Consider the following 19,504-nt stretch of genomic DNA (forward strand, 5'->3'; position numbering starts at 1 on the left):
TCCATCAAAACATGCCTGAGTTTGAAATGGCATGACTAGGAATGAAAATTAAATACATCAAAACTGATTTTTGTAGAAATGAGATTTTGGAGCAACCAGGGAATATTCAAGGCTTTCTCACAGCTTGTGTTCAGTTTTTTTGCTAAAGAGGGATGTAGTCAGAGGAAATGGGTCACCTTTTTCCTAGAGAAAATTTCTTCAGTTTTACTGTAATTCTGAAATGTCATAGGCTTTTGGGGACTATTTTTTTTCTTTTTTAGTCTTGAGCAAAGCACAAATGTCTCTCATTATGTATGACTTGAATTTTGCTGCAGCTATACTCTGCAGCCTAATTTTTTTTAGCCCTTAACCTCTTATCTTATGCTATTTGCTAGTAATTTCAGACTAGTCACCATCTGAAACCTATACTGAGAGGGGACATCCTCTGCACACAGCCACTGTGGATATTCCTGCTTGAATATTGAAAGGCAGCCCTTGGCCAGTGGCCTGAGTGGAACAGCATAGCTTGGAAACCAAAGGGATGTGGAAGCCCAGCTCAGAAGGTGAAGGCACAGAACTGAGTGTCCTGAGGGACCATGAGGAGGAACCACTGTTTTCTCCTAAACCAACTCAGAGGAAATAATGTCCTAACACTATGGAAATTGAGTGTCAAGGATCAAAGCGGGAGGGAAGTGTGGCTTTGTTTTACTATTTTAACACAGTTTTTGTTCACTTGCTCTCTCCTGTCACACTATGACACAAAATAACTCACACATGGATGCTAGACGTAAAAGAGGGAGGAGAAGAACTAAAAGAGAGAACTTTATTTTCTGACTCTAAAAGTGACAGTGGATTGGAGGGTGAAATTTCCACTTCTCCAACCACACTGGTCAAACTACCAGTCTATCAATTCTCTTTACTTACAAAGAAGAATGTAAAACAATCATTAGTTACACGAACAGCGTGAGAAAAGTCAGTAGAAATATGTAAACATCAGAAGGCATAGAAAACTTTTAAAAGAACTTTAAAACTCTCAAAAGAACAGGGTGACACTCTCCTATGTCTGCCATGTACTCCTAGAAGCTTCCTGCAACGGCTGAGATGATGGAGGATATGAGGAAATGAGGATATGAGGGTATGAGGATATGAGGAAATGAGGAAATGAGGATATGAGGGTATGAGGATATGAGGAAATGAGGATATGAGGGTATGAGGATATGAGGAAATGAGGGTATGAGGGTATGAGGATATGAGGAAATGAGGGTATGACGGTATGAGGATATGAGGGTATGAGGATATGAGGAAACGAGGAAATGAGGATATGAGGGTATGAGGGTATGAGGATAGGGCATAATCCCAAACCCTGTGTCATTCTGAGCCTGGTGGCCATCTCATGGATCTGGGTGTGCCTTTGTGAGCAGGCAGTGCTTAGTCTGCCTGTCACACCCCTGCAAGTTGTCTTCCCTGCAGACGCTCTTTGTGCAGCCTGGACCACACCCTTCCACCTGAAGGATGGCAGGGCAGGGGCTGGACCTTCCTCACTGCACTTTATCTGGACAAAACCCCCTCAGCTGCCCTGCAGTGAAGGATCCCTGGTGGGAACAGGTGACTTTGCCAACTGGTGGCCTTTAGGCATCCCAGCCACCCACAGCTCCTGCCTGGAGTGCTCAGTGGTGTCTCCATCAGCTGAGGATGACTCAGGGCCCAGGGGTGGGCGACAGGGGACACTTTCCCATCACTGCCTGCTCTGCCCACAAGCCTGGCAGATGTGCCCAGGTGGCTCTGCCTGGAGCGCCTGGAGGGTTCAGCTGGGTAGAGGAGGCGGGAGCCGCTTTGTATTTAAACATCATCTTCTGTTCTTTTTTTCTCCCCTATTAAATTAGTGAATTTGAGCCTTTGCCAAGTGAGCAGCACAACTGACCGGAGGAGGGGTGATAGCTCCATTTTCTAACAACAACTCAGAGTTTTGAAACATAGTTGCATGCTGTGCTGGAGAAAATTTGGTGCTTTTTTCTTGAGAAAAAGGGCAATGAAAGCTGAATTTCTGATATTACTTTCCCAGTATTGACAAATGCTGTGCTCAAGCTGCCGGGGGTGCAGCAGCCAGGTACCCTTACCTGCCACCTGAAGAATTAAGGTTCAAGGCGACATTTCTCACTTTTTTCATCTGAGCAAACTGCGAATCATGATAAGTACAGAGCAAAGTTTGGGGCTGTGGTGTCACAGGCTGAGGTTATCAGCTTGCTACAGCCAAAATTAGGAAAAAAGCCTGTGGTCCACACACACACCTCTATCTTCAGGAAATGAATCAAGTGCAATTTAATGAAATTATTTGTTCCAAACTGTGTTCTTGTTACAGCCTTTGATTGGTGCTGTTGTGCTCCTTGTAACGCTGGCAGGCTCTGAGTCCTCATGGTGAATTTTGGGGCAGGGTAGGCACCGTCTGCTGACAGGGTCCATGGGGTCACAGGGGCTCACCAGGACTTAACATGTGCCAGTCGCCCCTGGGTGATTTGTTATCTGCTCTATAAATTAAACTCTCCCTGCCTGCCTTCCATTGCAAACTTGGTTACAAAAGATTTAAATATTCTCATGTACCACTTAGCCACAAGAGGAGGGATTTCATCAAGGGTGTAATCCTCTAATCTACTAGAGTCCCAATAAACACATTAATGTGAAAACGTCTAGTTTGTTTTGGGGTTTGGGTTTTTTTTTTCTTTTGGGTTATTTTTGTGTGTTGTGTTAGTTTTGTTTGGCTTTTTCTTTGTTTTGTTGGCATTATTCGTAGTTTTTTCTTGTTTCCCCCCTCCCACCAAAAAAATTGCTACAGCACAAGACTGCATGGTTTGGGGCACTTTTTTCTGTCTATGCCACATGTTCCCATACAGCCTTATTTGTCTCAGCATCCTGTGTCTTGGCTTCCCTTCCAGCCTGTTGTTGGCTGATCTCTGCCCTCATCCCCCTGGATCAGGATTGTGTGCAAAGGAGTGTCCAAGAAGGGAATTAAAAGAAGTGTGGAGAAGAGAACCTACAATCATGCCAGCTATCTCACCTTTCCTCAATAATACCTCAAATTCCTTAAATGACTCAGATGTTTGATTCAAATTGCTGTTCTTTGAAGCCTTGTTCTTGACAGCTCCTTGACATTCCAGGATCAGCTTGATTGTGAATTCTGGGTCAAAGTTCTAGAGACAGAAATCCAGGAGATCCTGCTATGAAAAATAATATTTGTGTAATTGTATTGGTAACTAGAGAACTCAAAATGCCTGATTCACAGATGAGTCTCTCTAGGCTATGTCAGGTATTTTAGTGGGAGAACTGTTCCTGCTGCCTGTCCTGTGATTTTTATCCTAATTCAAGTGAAGGACTGGGTGTCTCTGTGCTGTCCATCCCAGTGCTCAGAGCACAGCACCCAGCAGCCTGTTGGAACAGTTTCTCCAGCAGCTTAATAAACCATGTCTGGTCTGGGTGAGCTTTAAAGGAGCAAACAGCTCCGGAGCAGAACGTTTGCTATTATTAATAGCGTTTGTTAAGCTGCGGCGGTGCGAACAATGCTGGGAGCTCTTGGAGAGATGTCACTCCAGCTTCCAGCAGCTCCCATCAAACCCATGGAAATTACAGTGGCTCAGAAGTGCTGTCAGCCCAGCGTGGAACAGCTGAGATGGTGTCAGCACTCATGGGAACCCTCACCAGCATGTCTGTGGGGTGGCCAAGGCTGATGGAGGCTGGCATTGGGAAGGGTCTCTGCAGTGCTCGAGGTGTGGGGTTTTTGCAAGGAAATCTGCACAAATAACCTTACAGGGAGAGCTGAGGGAATGAATGTCCACGAGCTGTTTGTACTGGAACTGGTGGGTGAGATGGAAGGGCATTGCAGCAGCTGGCTCTGGTGGGATTTGGGAACAGATCCACTATTGCTGGCCGGGGGACTGTGTACAAATCCCGGGAAGGGACTGACGGGACTGCTGAGGAACGCGTCTCCAGCTGTTCATTTTCCAGCACCAGCCTCCTTGCATGGCTGTGACAATGGGCAGATGCCAGCAGCTCACATCCCAGGCAGCAGACAAAGAACTCAATGTTACAACTCACTTTAAAAGCTTTTTTCCCAATCACACAAAGCAAAAGCACACTGAGAGTAGTTCTGTCCAACCTCTATAAGCACATGTACCTTTAGTTAAAACAATGCTCGCTTATTTCCAATACAATACCTGCTTGTGAGCCTTAAGATACAATGCACAGAGCTCCATTATTAACCTTAGAACTTCCTAATATCTCGCTAGATATACTTTTCTATAGCCACAGGCAGCTGTGTTGAAGAAGTTCAGAAGTTACTGTGTGTTATTGAGGATGCAGAAATCCATGACCGGGAGGTGATGCCAAGAAGCTGAAAGGGCAGAAACCTACTGTGCCATGTTTTCATGTGTTTGGATTTGAAGTCAGGGTTAAGAATTGCAGCCACATCCTGGCCATGCTCACATTTAATAATAAACAAATTTAATAATGATCAAATTTAATGATCTATCTTTTAACTTGTTCTTACCTATGCTTAATCACTCTGTTTTGAGTCTCTAACAATTAATTTATTTAAGGTTTTTTTTTGAAAAATCGATCTTTTGGGCACCCAACAATTCCATGTTGCTTCCTAATGCAAGACCCAAATGCAGTCATATCTTAAGAGCAACATTTGGAATCATGTTTGTCTGGCTGGATTTTAATTCAGTGCTGGCACAACCTGTTTACCAAGGGGCTTTCAAGGTCACATGAAATTCCCCTAACTTTGAAGTAATTTTATTTCATTTTGATTCTTGCAATGGCCGTGTTCTTCTGGACCTCTTTTTTACCTCCCACATCCTCTCTCTCCAAAAAAAAACCCTCAGAGCTTTCAACTCTGTAACAATTTAATATCTTTAAGAAAATTATTAGAGAGATGAAAACAAAACTCTGGAGCAGACTGAACTGCTTGCTCAAAAAAGGGGGAGTGTTTGAGATTTCAGACCCCTCAGCCAACACCAAGCACGTGGCCAAAGGACAGACCAAGGGGAAAAGCAACAGGAGATTCTTCCTTTGTCCTTTGGAGCCAGTGGAGGAGGAAGTAGTCCCACAGCATTGTTTAATTTCTGCCATAGGACTGTGCTGAATGATTCAAATTCTGATTGTCCTCCCCTTGCTTCAGTCCTACCCAGGTAAATGCCCTTATAGCCATAAAGCTGCTGCAGACAGCACAGCATTTATCAATAGATCAATAGTCAATTTATTTATCTCATTCACCTGCCAGCTGTCATAAGTGAGCCTGTCTACTTGCCTGGTTGTTATGCAAAATGCTGTTAGACTTTCAACTTAAGTGATTTCTTTTTCATACTTCTCTGGAATTAAATTTTTAGGGTTTTTTGTTGTTTTTTTTTTTCCTCTCTTTCATGGCAGAGTTTCAGCCTCTGTCTAATTTGGAACTAGTTTAAATCTACAGACTGGAGGTTTTTTAAATAGATTAGGGGGGATGAGTGCCAAACCCTCACAGGAAACTAATTCTTGCAGGTCCTTTGAAAAGCTCAGCTTTGAAGAGTGACTTCTTCATGCTGGCCTAGATAGGGAAGAGGCCAAGCTGCAGAGGAAAGTGCTAAAGGAATATTGCACTGCTCAGCCTGGGGCTGTCTGGCATTTTGAGGGCACAGACTATAAATGAAATATCACTGACCCCACCATAGTCACAGATACCCTGCACAGGCTCAAATAAAGCCTGATCTGGCAGAACAAGATAAGCATTATAGTGCTGTTGTCATGCTCAGCCCTGTCCCTTGGCATTGTTTGCAGGATCCAGGGCTCACAGGAAACTGGAAGAGCCATCATCCCAAGGACTGGAGATAATTAGGACTCTGTGCAGCCAGTGGCTGGGACAATTGGGCTGGAAAAAGGAAAGGCAAAGCAAAACAAACCCTCCAAACCAACAGCTCTGTTGTAGGAGCATCTGGAAGGGTTCTGGAAGATTTAGGGCTAACACAGAACATGTTTCTTACCCAGACAAGGCTTAAAATCTGTCTGGTTTGGTTCACACTCATTCTGACAGCTACTAATATTTGTCTGCAGCACACACAGACATGTCCAAAAATATCTCTCTTAATGATGGTGAAGTGCTTGAAGGAAAACAGGGGCAGAGACACCGAAGTCCCAGGGAACATCTCTCTGACACCAGGGAGTCCTGATGACATCACAGTCAATTACGTGGGCAATATGCTGAGGAGAGGGCATGAAATGTTTGTGTCCTGCTGCTACTGAAGAGCATGCTGCCTTCAGGAAGGCCCATCACCTTTGGGAGCAGCTGGTGACTTTCAAGATAAATTTTATTCAAAAAGTAAAGAGCCATGGAGCAGAAAGGAGCTGGTGCCTTGTCCTTGCCCAGTTCCCAGGGAGGGGTAGGGCTGCTCCTTGTCCTGCTTGAGTGTGCACTTGGTGGGATGCTCTGAAGGATGTACATCCAGCCAGGAGGGGCTGGGCTGTTCTGCTTAGGTTTTCTTCAAAGCCTTCCTCCTCTGCTATTTTTTTTTTTTTTCTTTTTAAAACGGTGTCTGTCCTGATCATTATTTAATGCATTCAATTTCTTTTCTTGTTTCAAGCACCAGCCCCCAAGGCCTGTGCTGAATTTGTTTCCTCACTTACATGCTTTGGTTGCCTTGGTCATGTGGAGATGGGGAATTTAATTTGATCTGATGGTCCCTCTCCCTCAGATTTCCCTCCCTGGGTAGAGATGCTCCTGCCCTTGGATCCTGCTGTCCTTTCTGATGGTGCAGACTGGGGTCTGCATGATGTACCTATTCCAGCCTCTTGACTTTTCCTCCCTCTTCTGTAGTTTTTCCCCTGTTTTTCTGTTTCCCTGGAAGGTCATAGTGCTAATGAGCACTGAGACATTCCTAGTGGCTCCTCCTGCCCCTGACACGGTGGCCTTGATGGAAGCTCATTAATGCAGGCTGGAAGGAGCAGTATTTTCTCATCCTCAGCCATATTCAAATAAAGTGTGTCCCCTTGCTGTTACAGGGAGGAAAGCCCTCATTCTGTGCATGTGCCTCCCTGAGGCAGTACTTCAACCCTCATCCCTCTTCCCTTTCACCTCCCTTCCCCCTTCAGCACCTCCTACCCCTTTCAGCCCTTAAAGAAGCTCCTCTGTATTTTCTCTGGAGAGCAGCTGCCCTGTGCTGGCCTGGAAGGTATTCCCTGGCACAAACTGGGCTCTCAGCCCTGTTGAGACAGAGCCCCAACAAGTGCTCTCCCCACTACTCAGACCTTGGGTCAGAGTTTCTCCTTATCCCATCCCTGCCTCAGGGATACCGACCCTTCCTCCTCCTTGCTAACAGGTTTCTCATCTTTCCAAAGCCATTCAAAGCTCCCCTGCTGGCAGAAGTTCAGGTCCTTGCTCGGGATTTCCCCTGAGGGTCAGAAGACTCTGTACCAATCCCAACTGTACCAATCCTAGCTCTACCATGGGGTTCCCCCTAATCCCAGTCGAGCCTTTGCAACTTCTTCACCTGCAAAATAAGTGATGCACAGGGCAATATTCCTCTTTTTAAAATGCCTCAGTATCTGTAGAGGCCTCAGCTCTGTGTCCCAGGTGGTGGCACAGAGAAGTAAAGAGTGAAAGGCAGCCCAGGATGGTTTTGTGAGGAAAGGTTCCAGTACCCTTTGCACCCATTATCCACGAATCCAAGGCCTTGGTAAATCCTCCCAAGATTCACAGGTGGAAGGATTCAGTGGTGACAAACAGACAAGAGTATCGTTTACCTAACCCAGCACTCTGAATTCATTTTGGCTGATTTTCTGCTTCTGCAGAAAATGCAATTAAATCTAGAGTTGAAAGCTAATAGAAAACCTGTTCTTGGAGGTGTTTCTTCAGAGACTTCAGGAGTTTCAGGTTGAAACATTCCCTAAGGTCAGATCTATGCTGTTCCCTGCAAATATAATTTTTTTATGACCTCAATAATTCTAAATTATTTCAGTAGCCATATCTATTAATGTTAAGTCTATTTTCCAAAACTGAATCGTAATATTGGCCTCAGGTGCATCTTGCAGCAGAGGGTTCTGTAGGTTGCATGGAAGATTGCTGGAATTAGAGGTTTGCTTTCCATGTAAAATATTGAAATTCAGAGAGCCACGTTTAAAATTTATTTTTTGGACATTAAAAAGGAAGCTTAACAAAGCCATATCATTTGCTTGACTATTGAGGTTGGAGCAGATGACCCCACTGGTGTTCCCTTCCTTTGATTCCAATCCCAATGAATCAACAGCACACAAAGAAATAAAACAGCCAAATGTTATGTAAAACCTATAAAAAAGCTTGGAAAATGTCACTAAGTAAATTCAAATAATGCATAACTTAGAGGGAATTGCAACTGGTTCATGGATATTCTATGAGCAGAAGATAAACATCTAAGTTAGTTGCATAAATTATTCATCATAACATATTTGCTCATTTTTTCTTGTCAGCTGGGAAAGCCACACATCCAAGCATAGGGAGAGAAGAGCAGAACTGGGCTTTCACCTCCTGATGTGCCCTGGGAGCAGGAAGCCCTGAGGAGGGATGGCATCAATAACAGCTGGGTGGAAAAGCCTCCTTCACTGTCGTGCTTTAGAGGTGGATTCTGCTCAGGGCTCATCTACTGCATGAACGGGGACTGGGATTGTCCCTTGGCAGCAGGAAAGGCTGAAGAGATGACAGTGATTTCTTTTAAACTCCTGCTTTTGCCTCCTGCCAGTGGCATCAAAGGGTGATGTTGGACCTGATGTAGAAAATGAACCCACTTTCCCTTTGGACACATTGTTTATCAAAATGTCATTCTCCTTTCCTGCCTTTTCCTGCCTTCACCGCCCATCAATTCCCAGTTTGCCCTGTCCATTTCCCCACCTTGAATGGAGACACTCTCAGGCTCTGGGTGCTGATACATCCTGGAATCCTGGAGTGGTTTTAGTCAGAAGAGACCTGTCCTGGCTTGTAAGACAAGACCTTAAAGCTCATCCCATCCCATCCCATCCCATCCCATCCCATCCCATCCCATCCCATCCCCTGCCAAGGGCAGAGACACCTTCCTCTGTCCCAGGGTGCTCCAAGCCCTGTCCAACCTGGCTTTGGACACTGCCAGGGATCCAGGGACAGACACGGCTTCCCTGAAGGAGAATAGTGCTCAATACCTGACCAGCTGCACATTTCAACTCTTTACTGCTAAATTATCTATTACAAAGCAGCAAAACCAAACTCTCTGTAATTTATTGGGAACATGAAACATTCCCTCAGCCCTTTCAGAAAACAAGCTGGCTCGGGAGTGCTCTTGTCCCTCCTGACTTTATGGATACTGCAGGGAACAGGAATCTGAATGTGTGCTTGAGTTTTACAGGAAGAAATAATCCTCTCTTTGGAGAGGAAGTACAGATGGCATTCTTCCTATGCTTGCTAGTTACGATCTTTCTGATGGAACATGGTTGTGTCTATTTATTATAAAACCTTGCCTGTCTTTGAGCATCCAGCTCTGCCTCTTCCCATGCAGGACAACTGCTGAAGGGACCATTCCTTCCTCAAAGGGGATTCCCTTGTGGAACAAGGTCTGGGATTGAAACTCTAATCTTGGATGATTAGAGAAACTTCTCTGCAGTGTCAGACAGAAATGATTTGTCTTTAAAGTTTTAACTATCATTAAAATCAACTCTTACACAATTCTGGGACAGCAGAGAACACCCTCTGCTCCATAAAGGGAATACATTGGTGATGTATTTGTTATCTGCAGAAAAACTTGGGAGCAAATGATCTGTTTCAATCACTCCTTGTGTTAAGAACCCATTGTATGGGGGAGGGTTTTGCCTTTTGACTGAGGTTTTTCTAGGAAGGATGGATGTTTCTTCAGATTGCAAGGTTTGACACTAATGACACTTGTAATGTAGTAGGAGGTGTGTTTTGTTTTGGCATTTTCACTTGGCTTGTGAAAGCAAGGAACTACAGAGGGGGCATTAGCTCAGGTGTAAGGAAATATTTTGAAGTAAATAGCTGGCACTTTGCTATTTTGATGAATGTAACTGCTGTCAGGCAGCATGGAGTGTTGTGAAGGGGCACAATCATAATAAATACCTGCATAATTACTTTAAGTCAAATATCCTAACACACACAGAGTGGACTGAGTATAGAATCAACCTGGGCAGAAAAAATCGGGTTTGTGATCCTGGCTTTGCAACTGAGTCTCCTGAATCTGCCTGTGTGTCAGGGTCTCTGCCAGCCACGTGGGGTTGTTGTGTGGGAGGACACTCCCTGATGGGAAGTGCTGCCTCAGGGCCAGAGGTTGTCATTCCTGGTTTGGACTGGGTGTTATGGATTATTCACACCAGCCACAGTGACAGATTTGACCCCAGGATCCTGCTGGGAATGCCAAGTGTGCCTGATGGTTTCCAGTTAGTCTTTGCTGGGTTACAGTGTGAGCTGGGTGCCTGCAGAGAGGACTCCTGTCCCAGTTCATGCCTCAGAATTATACCTGTGCCATCTAATCACCCAATCCTCAAATCCAACCCCAAATCCTTAATTCTAATCAGTGGTCCCTAAAATTTTTTTTTTTTTTTTTTTTTTTTTTTTTTTTTTTACTGGGTCTGGCCTTCTTCTGCAGTTACTTCATTCTCTTGGAAGAGTCTCCTTGGTCCTTATCTGCATTCCACTTGTTTCTCCTGAATTCAGCTTGTTCCTTACTAGCAGCACTAATTCTCTCAAAGAAGTTTACTCTTGCTCAGCTCTTGCACATGAGGGTTTCCTCTGCTTTAGCTGCTGCTGCTGGGCCACACTAATGCTAAACAAGATTATTCCCACAGAACACCGCTGTTAAGTTTCTTCTGTAACACTGGGATAAAGTTAAATTTTTTCCATAGAAGCTGGTACGGGGCTGTGTTTTGGATTTTGCTGGAAACAGTGCTGATAGCACAGGTGTGTTGCTAAGCAGACTTTACACAGGTCAGGGCTCTTCTGCCTCTCCTCCCACCCCACCAGTGCTGAGGTTGGGATGCACAAGGAGCTGTGGGGGGGACAAAGCCTGGACAGCTGACCCCAACTGAGCCCAGGGATATCCCACACCACGGGACATCATGCTCAGCTTGTAGGGCTGAGGAAGGAGGAGGAAAGGGGGATGTGCAGTGTGAGGAAGTCTGTCTTCCCCAGTCACTCTGATGGAGCCCTGGAGATGGCTGATCTCCAGACTGTGATGGGAAGTGGGGAATGAACTCCTTGTCTTGCTTTGCTTGCCCATGCAGCTTTTGCTTATCTGCTAAACTGTTTATCTCACCTCATGAGCTCTCTCACTTTCACCCTGCTGACTCTCCTCCTCTCTAGAAGTCAGTGGCTGCGTGGGGCTGAGCTGCCAGCTGGGATTAAACCACAACACCTATAATCTAAATAAAATATTTGTCTTAAGCCCAAGTCGCAGGAATAGGTGGATGAAAAGTGACAGAGAAGCCTGTGAGCTGATGGTTTGGGAGATAACTTAAGATAGAGCAGGTGCATTGTAGGAGAATGGGTATAAATAACATCCTCTCCTTTAAGGAAGGCTTTGCTCAATATTTTTTGAAAGACAATAATAGGTTTCTCATTTTTCAGGTGCTCAGCTGGTGATGTTTCAGAGGCCTGATTTTTAGATTGCAGGTGTGCACGCTTTTCTCTAGGCATTTCCTTCTGTGTCATTTCAAAATGGATACCTGCAATAAAGAACTGCTTTTGCAAACATTAACTTTATTTTTTCCCAGTTGCTCTCAGTTTAAAAGCATGGATTTGAGAATCATTTAGGGTTTTGGTGGTTTTTTTTCCCTAAAACATGAACAAAACTTCCACTTTCATCCTGGACTCTGCTTATAGCTGAATCTATGCTTTTACATAGTTTATCTCAAAAATTGTTTTCCAAAATGCTCTCTTGCCATACTCATGGTGCTGAAAGATGAAGATGTTTGAAGAAAATGTATTTTCTTCAGCTTTGCTTTGCAAAAGTATGCTAGGAAGGCTTGTGGGCATTACAGATATATCAATGATCAGTTTGGGCTAGATCTGTGGTCTAGACCATTTGCTGACAGAGACCAGAATTTGCTGCTTTATGGAGAAATGAAAGACCCCAAAGTGTGGGAGGGTGAAAGGACCAGCCTGCTTTTATTTTAGGGAAATCCAACTCTCTAACAGACACCTCTGATGACTCCAAGGGCACCTCCTCACCACCTCCTTGTAGTGTATGGTTATTGTGCAGTAATGCCTCACTTTTCCTCTTCTCCTCCCCTTCCCCTCTGACCAGCCTTGTGGCCTCATGTGTGTATCCACGTGGGGGTGTCCAACAGGATTGGCCCCTTCTCCATCCTCCTTTCCTACCCCTGGTGACTCTCCCTGCCCCTCCAGACTGGGAGCCTCACCCCTGTTGTGTTCCTGTGTTGTGGCACAGGGAGTTTGCCCGTTGGAAGGTGAGGAACACAGCCATCGAGAGGAGGGACCTGCTCCACAACCCACTGCCCCTGATGCCTGAGTTCCAGAGGAGCATCCGCCTGCTGGGCAGGAGACCCACCACGCAGCAGTTCATTGACACCATCATCAAAAAGTACGGCACACACCTCCTCATCTCTGCCACCCTGGGAGGTAGGTGGCACCCGGGCTGGTGCTGGTCAGGGGGGCTCTGGGGGGTGGTGAAGGCACTGGGCAGTGCTGGAAATGTGTCCAGTTTGGCATGGAGCTCCTGGAGTGAGCCCAGCAGGAACTGTGGCAGTGGTGAGGGGAGCAGGGATCTGTCACGAGGGAAAGCTGAGGGAGCTGGGGCTGTTCAGTCTCCAGAAGAGATGACTGAGAGGAGACCTCATTAATGAGTATAATTATCTAAAAGGGGCATGGATCAGGCTCATCTTGGTGGTGCCAGCCACAAGGACAAGAGGAACAGGCAGAAACTGATGCCCTGGAAGTTCCAGCTGAACATGAGGAAGAATTTCTTGGGAGCATCGGAACAGATTGCCCAGAGAGGGTGCGGAGTCTCTCTCACAGAAGATGTTCCAGAACCAGCTGGGTGCAGTCCTGTGCCATGTGCTCTGGGATGACCCCGCAGAGCAGGGAAGCTGGACCAAATACCCCACTGTGGTCCTTTCCAGTCTGAGCCACCCTGTGACTCTGAAAGCAGTGGGGGCACAGGCCAGGCTACAGCTCCCCCTCCCAAAGCCCATCTGTGTCCCCAAAGAGCCTTTGCAAATGAATTCAGAGTGTGAGGTGGGAGTTGTGCCTCTGTGCTGCTCTGACCACTGTGTGTGTCAGGAGAAACACGTCCCTCAGCTGGGGGACTGTCCTGCCAGCCCTGCACCACTGCCCTCAGCTTCACAATAGAATGTGTTCATCCCCCTTTTTCACAGGATGAAAACAAATGCAGGGGGAAAACATCCTTTTTTGCTGGAACTGGAGGAATTTTAAAGAGCTTCAGGAAAAGGGAGTTCAAGGAGTTGGGCAGGGAGCGTGAACAGAGGGGAAGAGATGGCCAGAAGGCTGAATGCATTAACATGGAGCAGACTTCTGGAAAAACAGCAGTTCAGTAAAATTCAAAATGTGTATGCAAGGGCTGCAGAGAGGTCTGTGTGTGCACAGAATGTGTCAGGGATGACATCAGAGAGAGCCCTGTAGGGCCATGAACTCCTGAGCAGGCGCTGCTGGTGGTGCTGCAGGAACATTCTGAGTGGCTACTGTTGAGCACTGGAGGGGTGCAAATCAGCAGCTCCTATTGATGTTTACTCCTGGTTCTATTTTCCACTCTGTATTATTTTCATGGTTCTTTTCCCCTTTTGGGGTGTGCCTTTCTTTCATTTAAATGCTCTTCCTCCAAGAACAACTATCTGTGAGAAGGATTCTGCAGTGCTAAAGGCTCAATTTTACTTCAAAATTTATTGTTGTTGCTTCTTCTAATGTACCTCACCTCCCGCCTTGCCACATGGCCATGTTTGTAGTGAACTTTGAGGAATTTCTGACTATCTGTCTGTTCCCAGAGCATTCTGCAGACACTGGGATGAGATTATATGTGTGCATATGATTCATGCACAAATTAGGTGGTAGGTAAATTGGCATAGTTCCCCTGAAGTCAAATGGCCTCTCGTGTGGTGAAGTCCTTCAAAGATCCTTGGGCTGCTCTTCCAGTCCAGGCACCTAAACAAGTCCATTCCATCGGCAAGAAATGTGAGAGAAAGGAGGCTTCCAAGCATTGAAGAGCACAAGTGACTGCTTTCTTCAGGCCTTACTGAAGTCTGGGTAAAGATAAACTGTTTTTTATTGAGGCATTCACTTTTCAGGACCGTGTTTTACAGAGCCCAAGACAGCCAAGTAGAGATTTTTTTTTTTTGCAGGTTTACTTTTTTTCCCATTGACATTCCTCTTTTTCTTGCCACTCACCTCCATGGAAATTCAAAATAAAAAAGACCTTTGATGGTAAAAATATATTTTTAATTTTGCCTGGCTGAGGTTGTAAATTATTCACAGGGGCTTGTTTCTTCTCCTGATTTTACAACACAACAACTTTAAATATGCAGAGACTTGTCATAAGTACTGGTGTTGGAGGGGAGCACTAAACGCCCCACCAGCCCCGAGCATGGTGAGCAATGGTGGAGAGAAAAAGAGGATTTATCTCAGCAATGGCAGTCCCAGGGAAAATGCAGATGGAGCTGGGCATGCATTATGCACGGAGGACACGCTCTAATCACAGTCTGTGGGCTAAACAAGAGCTCTGGGACATAAAAGCAGACATGTCCTGGCACACTGGCTCTCCCAGGACCTGTTGTCTCCCCAGCAGAGCTACAAGCAGTTCTGCCCTGGGTTTGTAGCTCAGCTTGGTGTCTGAGGAGGTGGCAGAGAGTGACAAGCACACAGGAAATTGTCTGGCTTTGAAACGCCAGCTGCTGCACGGTCCCCAGGAGGGTGGGACGTGGAGCAGCACCTGAACACAGCAATATTCACACCTGGCCACAGGAGGAACAGCTCTTGTGCCTTTCAACCCACAGAGCAGCCAGGGCCCCCGAGAGCCCAGTAAAACCCAGCTCTGCTCCAGTCTGGTTCTGGCAAAGGCATTGGTGATGGGTCACTTTGAGGGCATCCATGCTCTGGCATAGAGCACACAGAGCTGAGAGCCAATTTTCAGGAAAATCCCTCAAGGAAAAACAACTTTGAACATATCATTCACTTAATTAAAGGAGAAATTAAGACTTAATAATGCAGGAAAATTCTGTTAACCTCTCTTGATCCAAGAGTTGCTTTCCCATGTGACCCCTCCATGGGGATGCTGTGCTTTTCCAGCTCTGCACAGAGCTACACAAAACAGGTTTTCAGCAGCAGTGTCCCTGCTCAGCACCCCTCAATCCCAGGGACAACACTGCTCCTTCAGGAAAAAGCATCATTGCTCATGGACTTCTCTGTTTTCTTCATTTGGAGGAAAAAAGGACAACTTTTGTGGGGAAATCACTGATCCCCACTGCCCCAGAGCACAGGTTTTTCTCTTCTCTGCTGTGTTTCTTAGTGCCTGGTTGGTGTTGTGCAGGGACCAAATCCAAGAGGAGATCTGCTGGTGATCTGACACCAGTGCTGCTGCCTGATGAGATTCCACCCAGGCTTCCTGCCTGCCCTCTGGCCAAGGATTCCAGCCTCAGCATTCCTCTAGTGAAAATGAGCCAGGCTGCAATGAAAAAATCCTGATTTTTATGCCTTGGCTGTTAATATGAGGCATGATTTTTTTTCCAGGAAAATTTGTTTTTTCCCCGGTTATTGGTGCAATTGATGAAGGGTTGATGGCTATGAATCACAGCTAAGGGGAGAATTATCCCAGATCTTCCTTCTCCTGCCACAGCCTCACAAAATGGTGGCGAAACACCCTTTCTCATTTCTCTCTGCTGCATCTCCTTGCAGTTAAATGCTTCTGTTACATGAGAGACCCAGAAATTCTGGCTCAAAATACACTTTCCCACTGATCCAGTCTCTTCAGTGGCAAATGAGTTAACTCATAAAAACTGACAAAGTTCCTTCAAATCCCCCTGAAAACCACAGAGATGAAACTTGAAAATGCATTGAGAGTGTTCAGTGCAGTGACCACTGTTCCTCACACCAATCACAGATATTTTATTACTCGTGCCTTGCTGGCTGTTTGCTGTACTCACCTGTTGTGTCTCATCAGATACAGGGGGTTAAATCCTCTGGAAGATGGATTGACTTTGTTTGTGTGGACAGAGCCTTGATCTCTGCCAAGGTCTCCTCACAAGCTCAACACATAAAAATGGTAATGGTGATAAAGGAAATCAAAGCTGGTCATTTTCCAGGGGAAGTGTTTTTGTGAGAGGCAACAATGATGACATTGTTACTACCACAGCTTTGATCGTGGTGGAAGGCTAGTCTGTTATTTTTAGCAAAATATTAAAGACAAAGTTTTACATGCCTAACTTCTCCACTTAGGTCCTGCAAAACCTAATTAAAAGATTTCAACTGATCAATTCTTTTGACGAAAAGTACCTACTTTCCACAAAAAAAAAAAAGAGTCCATTTTTCATCTCAAAGCCAAAGGCTGAATACTCAACACAACTATTGCTTGAAAAACTGAAATCTAATAAAAACATTTTGATTTTCAGCCAGAATATTTTTGGTTCGTTTTCAGGCATTTCGCTTTCAGATAAAAGCTGGAAAAATTCCAGGGAAAGTGAGGGGGAGGGCTTACTGGGATTTTGGGTTATTTTTTTCATATATGCAATAAAAGAAATAATTTGGATGAATCAAATTGTTTTAGATATTAAGAATTTTAAAGAAAAGTAAGTCCTTGTTCTCTTAAAAAAATATGCAAAGATGATGAAGAGCAAAATATTTTTTGGCCTTGAAAGCAGTGGTACATATTTTTTGGAGCATGCTTTCACTGCCAGAGGCAGTGTATTCATCAGTGGGTCATCTATCAAACCAGAACAAGCACCATTCTTCTCGTTGAGAGAGTTATGTAGGAATGGCACATTCCTCCTCCATTGTGTCTTCTCTTCATTTATTAAAACCTAAGTTTCACGTGTTAAGGATGCAGGATGGCATTCCACCTTTTAAGACCTCTCACAATGCCAGCCTTATGTTAAGAATGAACTGGATTTTAATGTGCCTCACCCAGCACAAATTGAATTATTAGGTAAATAGTCCTTCTCAGCTGCACGTCCTTTTCAGACATGTTTTGTTACATTCAGGTCTCTGCTGATCTTTATCAGTTCTTAACTGCTTCTCTCCCAGGTTCTCTGTGCTTAGCATTTCAAAATCACCTGCTTTTGTCCATTATCTTGTATGGTACTTTCACTCTTTACTTATATTCCCTGAATGAGACTCTGGGAGAGGAAAGGAGGCAGCAAGGGCGGTCAGTTCAGATAAACTTTCTTATTTGCTCTTTCCTCTGATTAATTCTCTTTACTCATCCCCTTTCCCCTCCTCTTTTGCAAGGCCACTGGAGGCTGAAGAGGTCCAAGAAACATTTGTTTGTCCACTGTACCTACCCACACACTGTGTTCTACTTGCAATCATCATCCATTCCCCCTAGAAGTCAGGTCAGACAGAGACTTGCAGAAAATGAGATCTTCTCCTGTCAGGTGTGCATCATTCTAGAGGTGCTGCCTACAGAGAGAGCGTGCCTCGGGTGGGACAGATGGGCTGAATCATCTCCAGCAGTTGCAGCAAAGCTCTGCTGGCTAAAAAAAATGTCCAAAATGTTGTCTACTCAATTCAGTGGAGCTGCTTTACTTGTCTGGTGGACTTGGCCTTGCTGTCTGAATAGAGGAGGAGGCTTCTGTACGTCCCCCTGGGGTCCTGGTGCTGGTGATGAAGGGTGGATTCCTCCACAAGTGCTCTAGGTGTCGGACTTTTCTTTCTTTAGGTGCAGCAGATGACACCATTTGCTCCTGTTAAGGTGGCCCTGCCTGGCAGCCTGAAATCTCCTTTTCTCTCTGCTGCAGGAGAGGAGGCCTTGACCATGTACATGGACAAAACGCGCCTCGACAGAAAGTCAGGAAACGCCACCCAGAGCGTTGAAGCTTTGCACCAGCTCGCGTCCTCCTACTTTGTAGATCGTGATGGCACCATGAGGAGACTCCATGAGATCCAGATCTCTACCGGAGCAATCAAGGTACCACATACTGCTTTAGGAGGAGGAAAAAGATTGTCTGCCTTATATTGATTCTCTAGGGATTTGGGGCAGGACTTTGCCAGTCTGATTTCCTCTTTGGTCACAAGTTGTTTTGTTCCCAGGGTTAGATTTTCTCTTATTCAATTGAAGAATTGATTTCCCCGGGGCCACTAAAGTCTGGAAAGAGGTGGGCATTCAGTGTGGTGGTTGTGTAGGATAGGAGATTTTCACTAAGTGTGACAGTGACTTCTGGAAGGGAGAGAGGGAGCAGAGGACCCAGATCAGTGATGGAGTTTGGAAGGGAAAGGCAGGTCTGTGAAATGAACAGCCCTGTGCCACCTAGGAGTATTTGTCTCCTGGGGGTGTAAGGCTGCAAAACATCTCTCAGCTGAATTTGCTACAAAAAATGGTGAAAAACCAGGTGTGGCATTACTGAGGCATCTGGGATGAAACCGACTGAGAGACAGCTTGGGGGTTGCAGCAGGAAGGAAGGGAAGCTGCTCAGAGAATACAAAATAGAGAAAATGGCTCTGCAAAGGCTGCCTTCTCTGAAAGCAATCATCCTACACTGGGCAGGGATTTTATTGTTGCTGAGTTCACTCCAGGGAAAGTGATGTGGATGGAGTCGTCATTGTTAGCCATTTCTGAAAGGTTTCAGCTCTTGTTATTGTTCTGTGCTGTCTCATGGCTGAGGCTGTTCCCTTCTGGATGGGAAATTGTATTGAGATATTGAAACAGTGACAGCAGATAATCACCCGTGGTGAATTCCGGAAGGGCTGGAAACCAACAGCAGCAGCACTGCGGGTCATCTGTGCCTCCATCCATCCTCAGCACAGGGCTGGTGTTCACATCTGTTGTGGGAGCACCAGGCACCACTGAGGGCTGGCAATCCATCTCTGTTTCTTGCTTTCCAATAAGAGAAGCCAGGGAATAATTCCTCTACAGGCTTCTGATGTTCTCCAGTGGAGATCCTCTGTGAGAAACATCAATCTGCAGGATCCCATTGCCAAGCCCAGAATAACCTGAGGTACCCTAAAGGAAGCAGCCACAATTCATTCTGATTTTTCAGCTTGCGACTGCACCAAACATTAGCAGTGTCTGTTCAGGGTGGGGCATTTTTTCCCAACTAGGGAAGACGTGTTTTGGGTTATATCAGTTGGTGACAAGGAGTCCTTGAATTAAAAGATTTAAAAAGCCTGGGGAAGGTGTGGTGCTGCAGTCAAAGGGAACATTCTTTCTTCTCTACATCCTCTGTAGGTAACAGAAACTCGGACCGGCCCCCTGGGCTGTAACAGCTACGACAATCTGGACTCTGTGAGTTCTGTCCTTCTGCAAAGCACTGAGAGCAAACTCCACCTGCAAGGTAGGGCCCAGGAACCAGGGAGGGGGGTGGAAATGGGAGA

General features: G+C 45.6%; 1 protein-coding gene across 4 annotated transcripts in view; it reads left to right on the forward strand.

Annotated features, from left to right (window-relative positions):
- The window catches only part of BRINP1 (BMP/retinoic acid inducible neural specific 1), an 89,377-nt gene that overhangs the window by 50,197 nt on the left and 19,676 nt on the right, over window positions 1-19,504 (forward strand). For all 4 annotated transcript variants that reach the window (XM_068211449.1, XM_068211451.1, XM_068211452.1 and 1 more), the window contains exons 3-5: window positions 12,402-12,592; window positions 17,932-18,101; window positions 19,359-19,464. In XM_068211449.1, coding sequence (XP_068067550.1) covers window positions 12,402-12,592; window positions 17,932-18,101; window positions 19,359-19,464 — 467 coding nt within the window. The remainder of the gene's footprint in view (window positions 1-12,401; window positions 12,593-17,931; window positions 18,102-19,358; window positions 19,465-19,504) is intronic.

The sequence above is a fragment of the Anomalospiza imberbis genome, chromosome 21 (genome assembly GCF_031753505.1).
Source record: "Anomalospiza imberbis isolate Cuckoo-Finch-1a 21T00152 chromosome 21, ASM3175350v1, whole genome shotgun sequence".
Taxonomy (NCBI): domain Eukaryota; kingdom Metazoa; phylum Chordata; class Aves; order Passeriformes; family Viduidae; genus Anomalospiza; species Anomalospiza imberbis.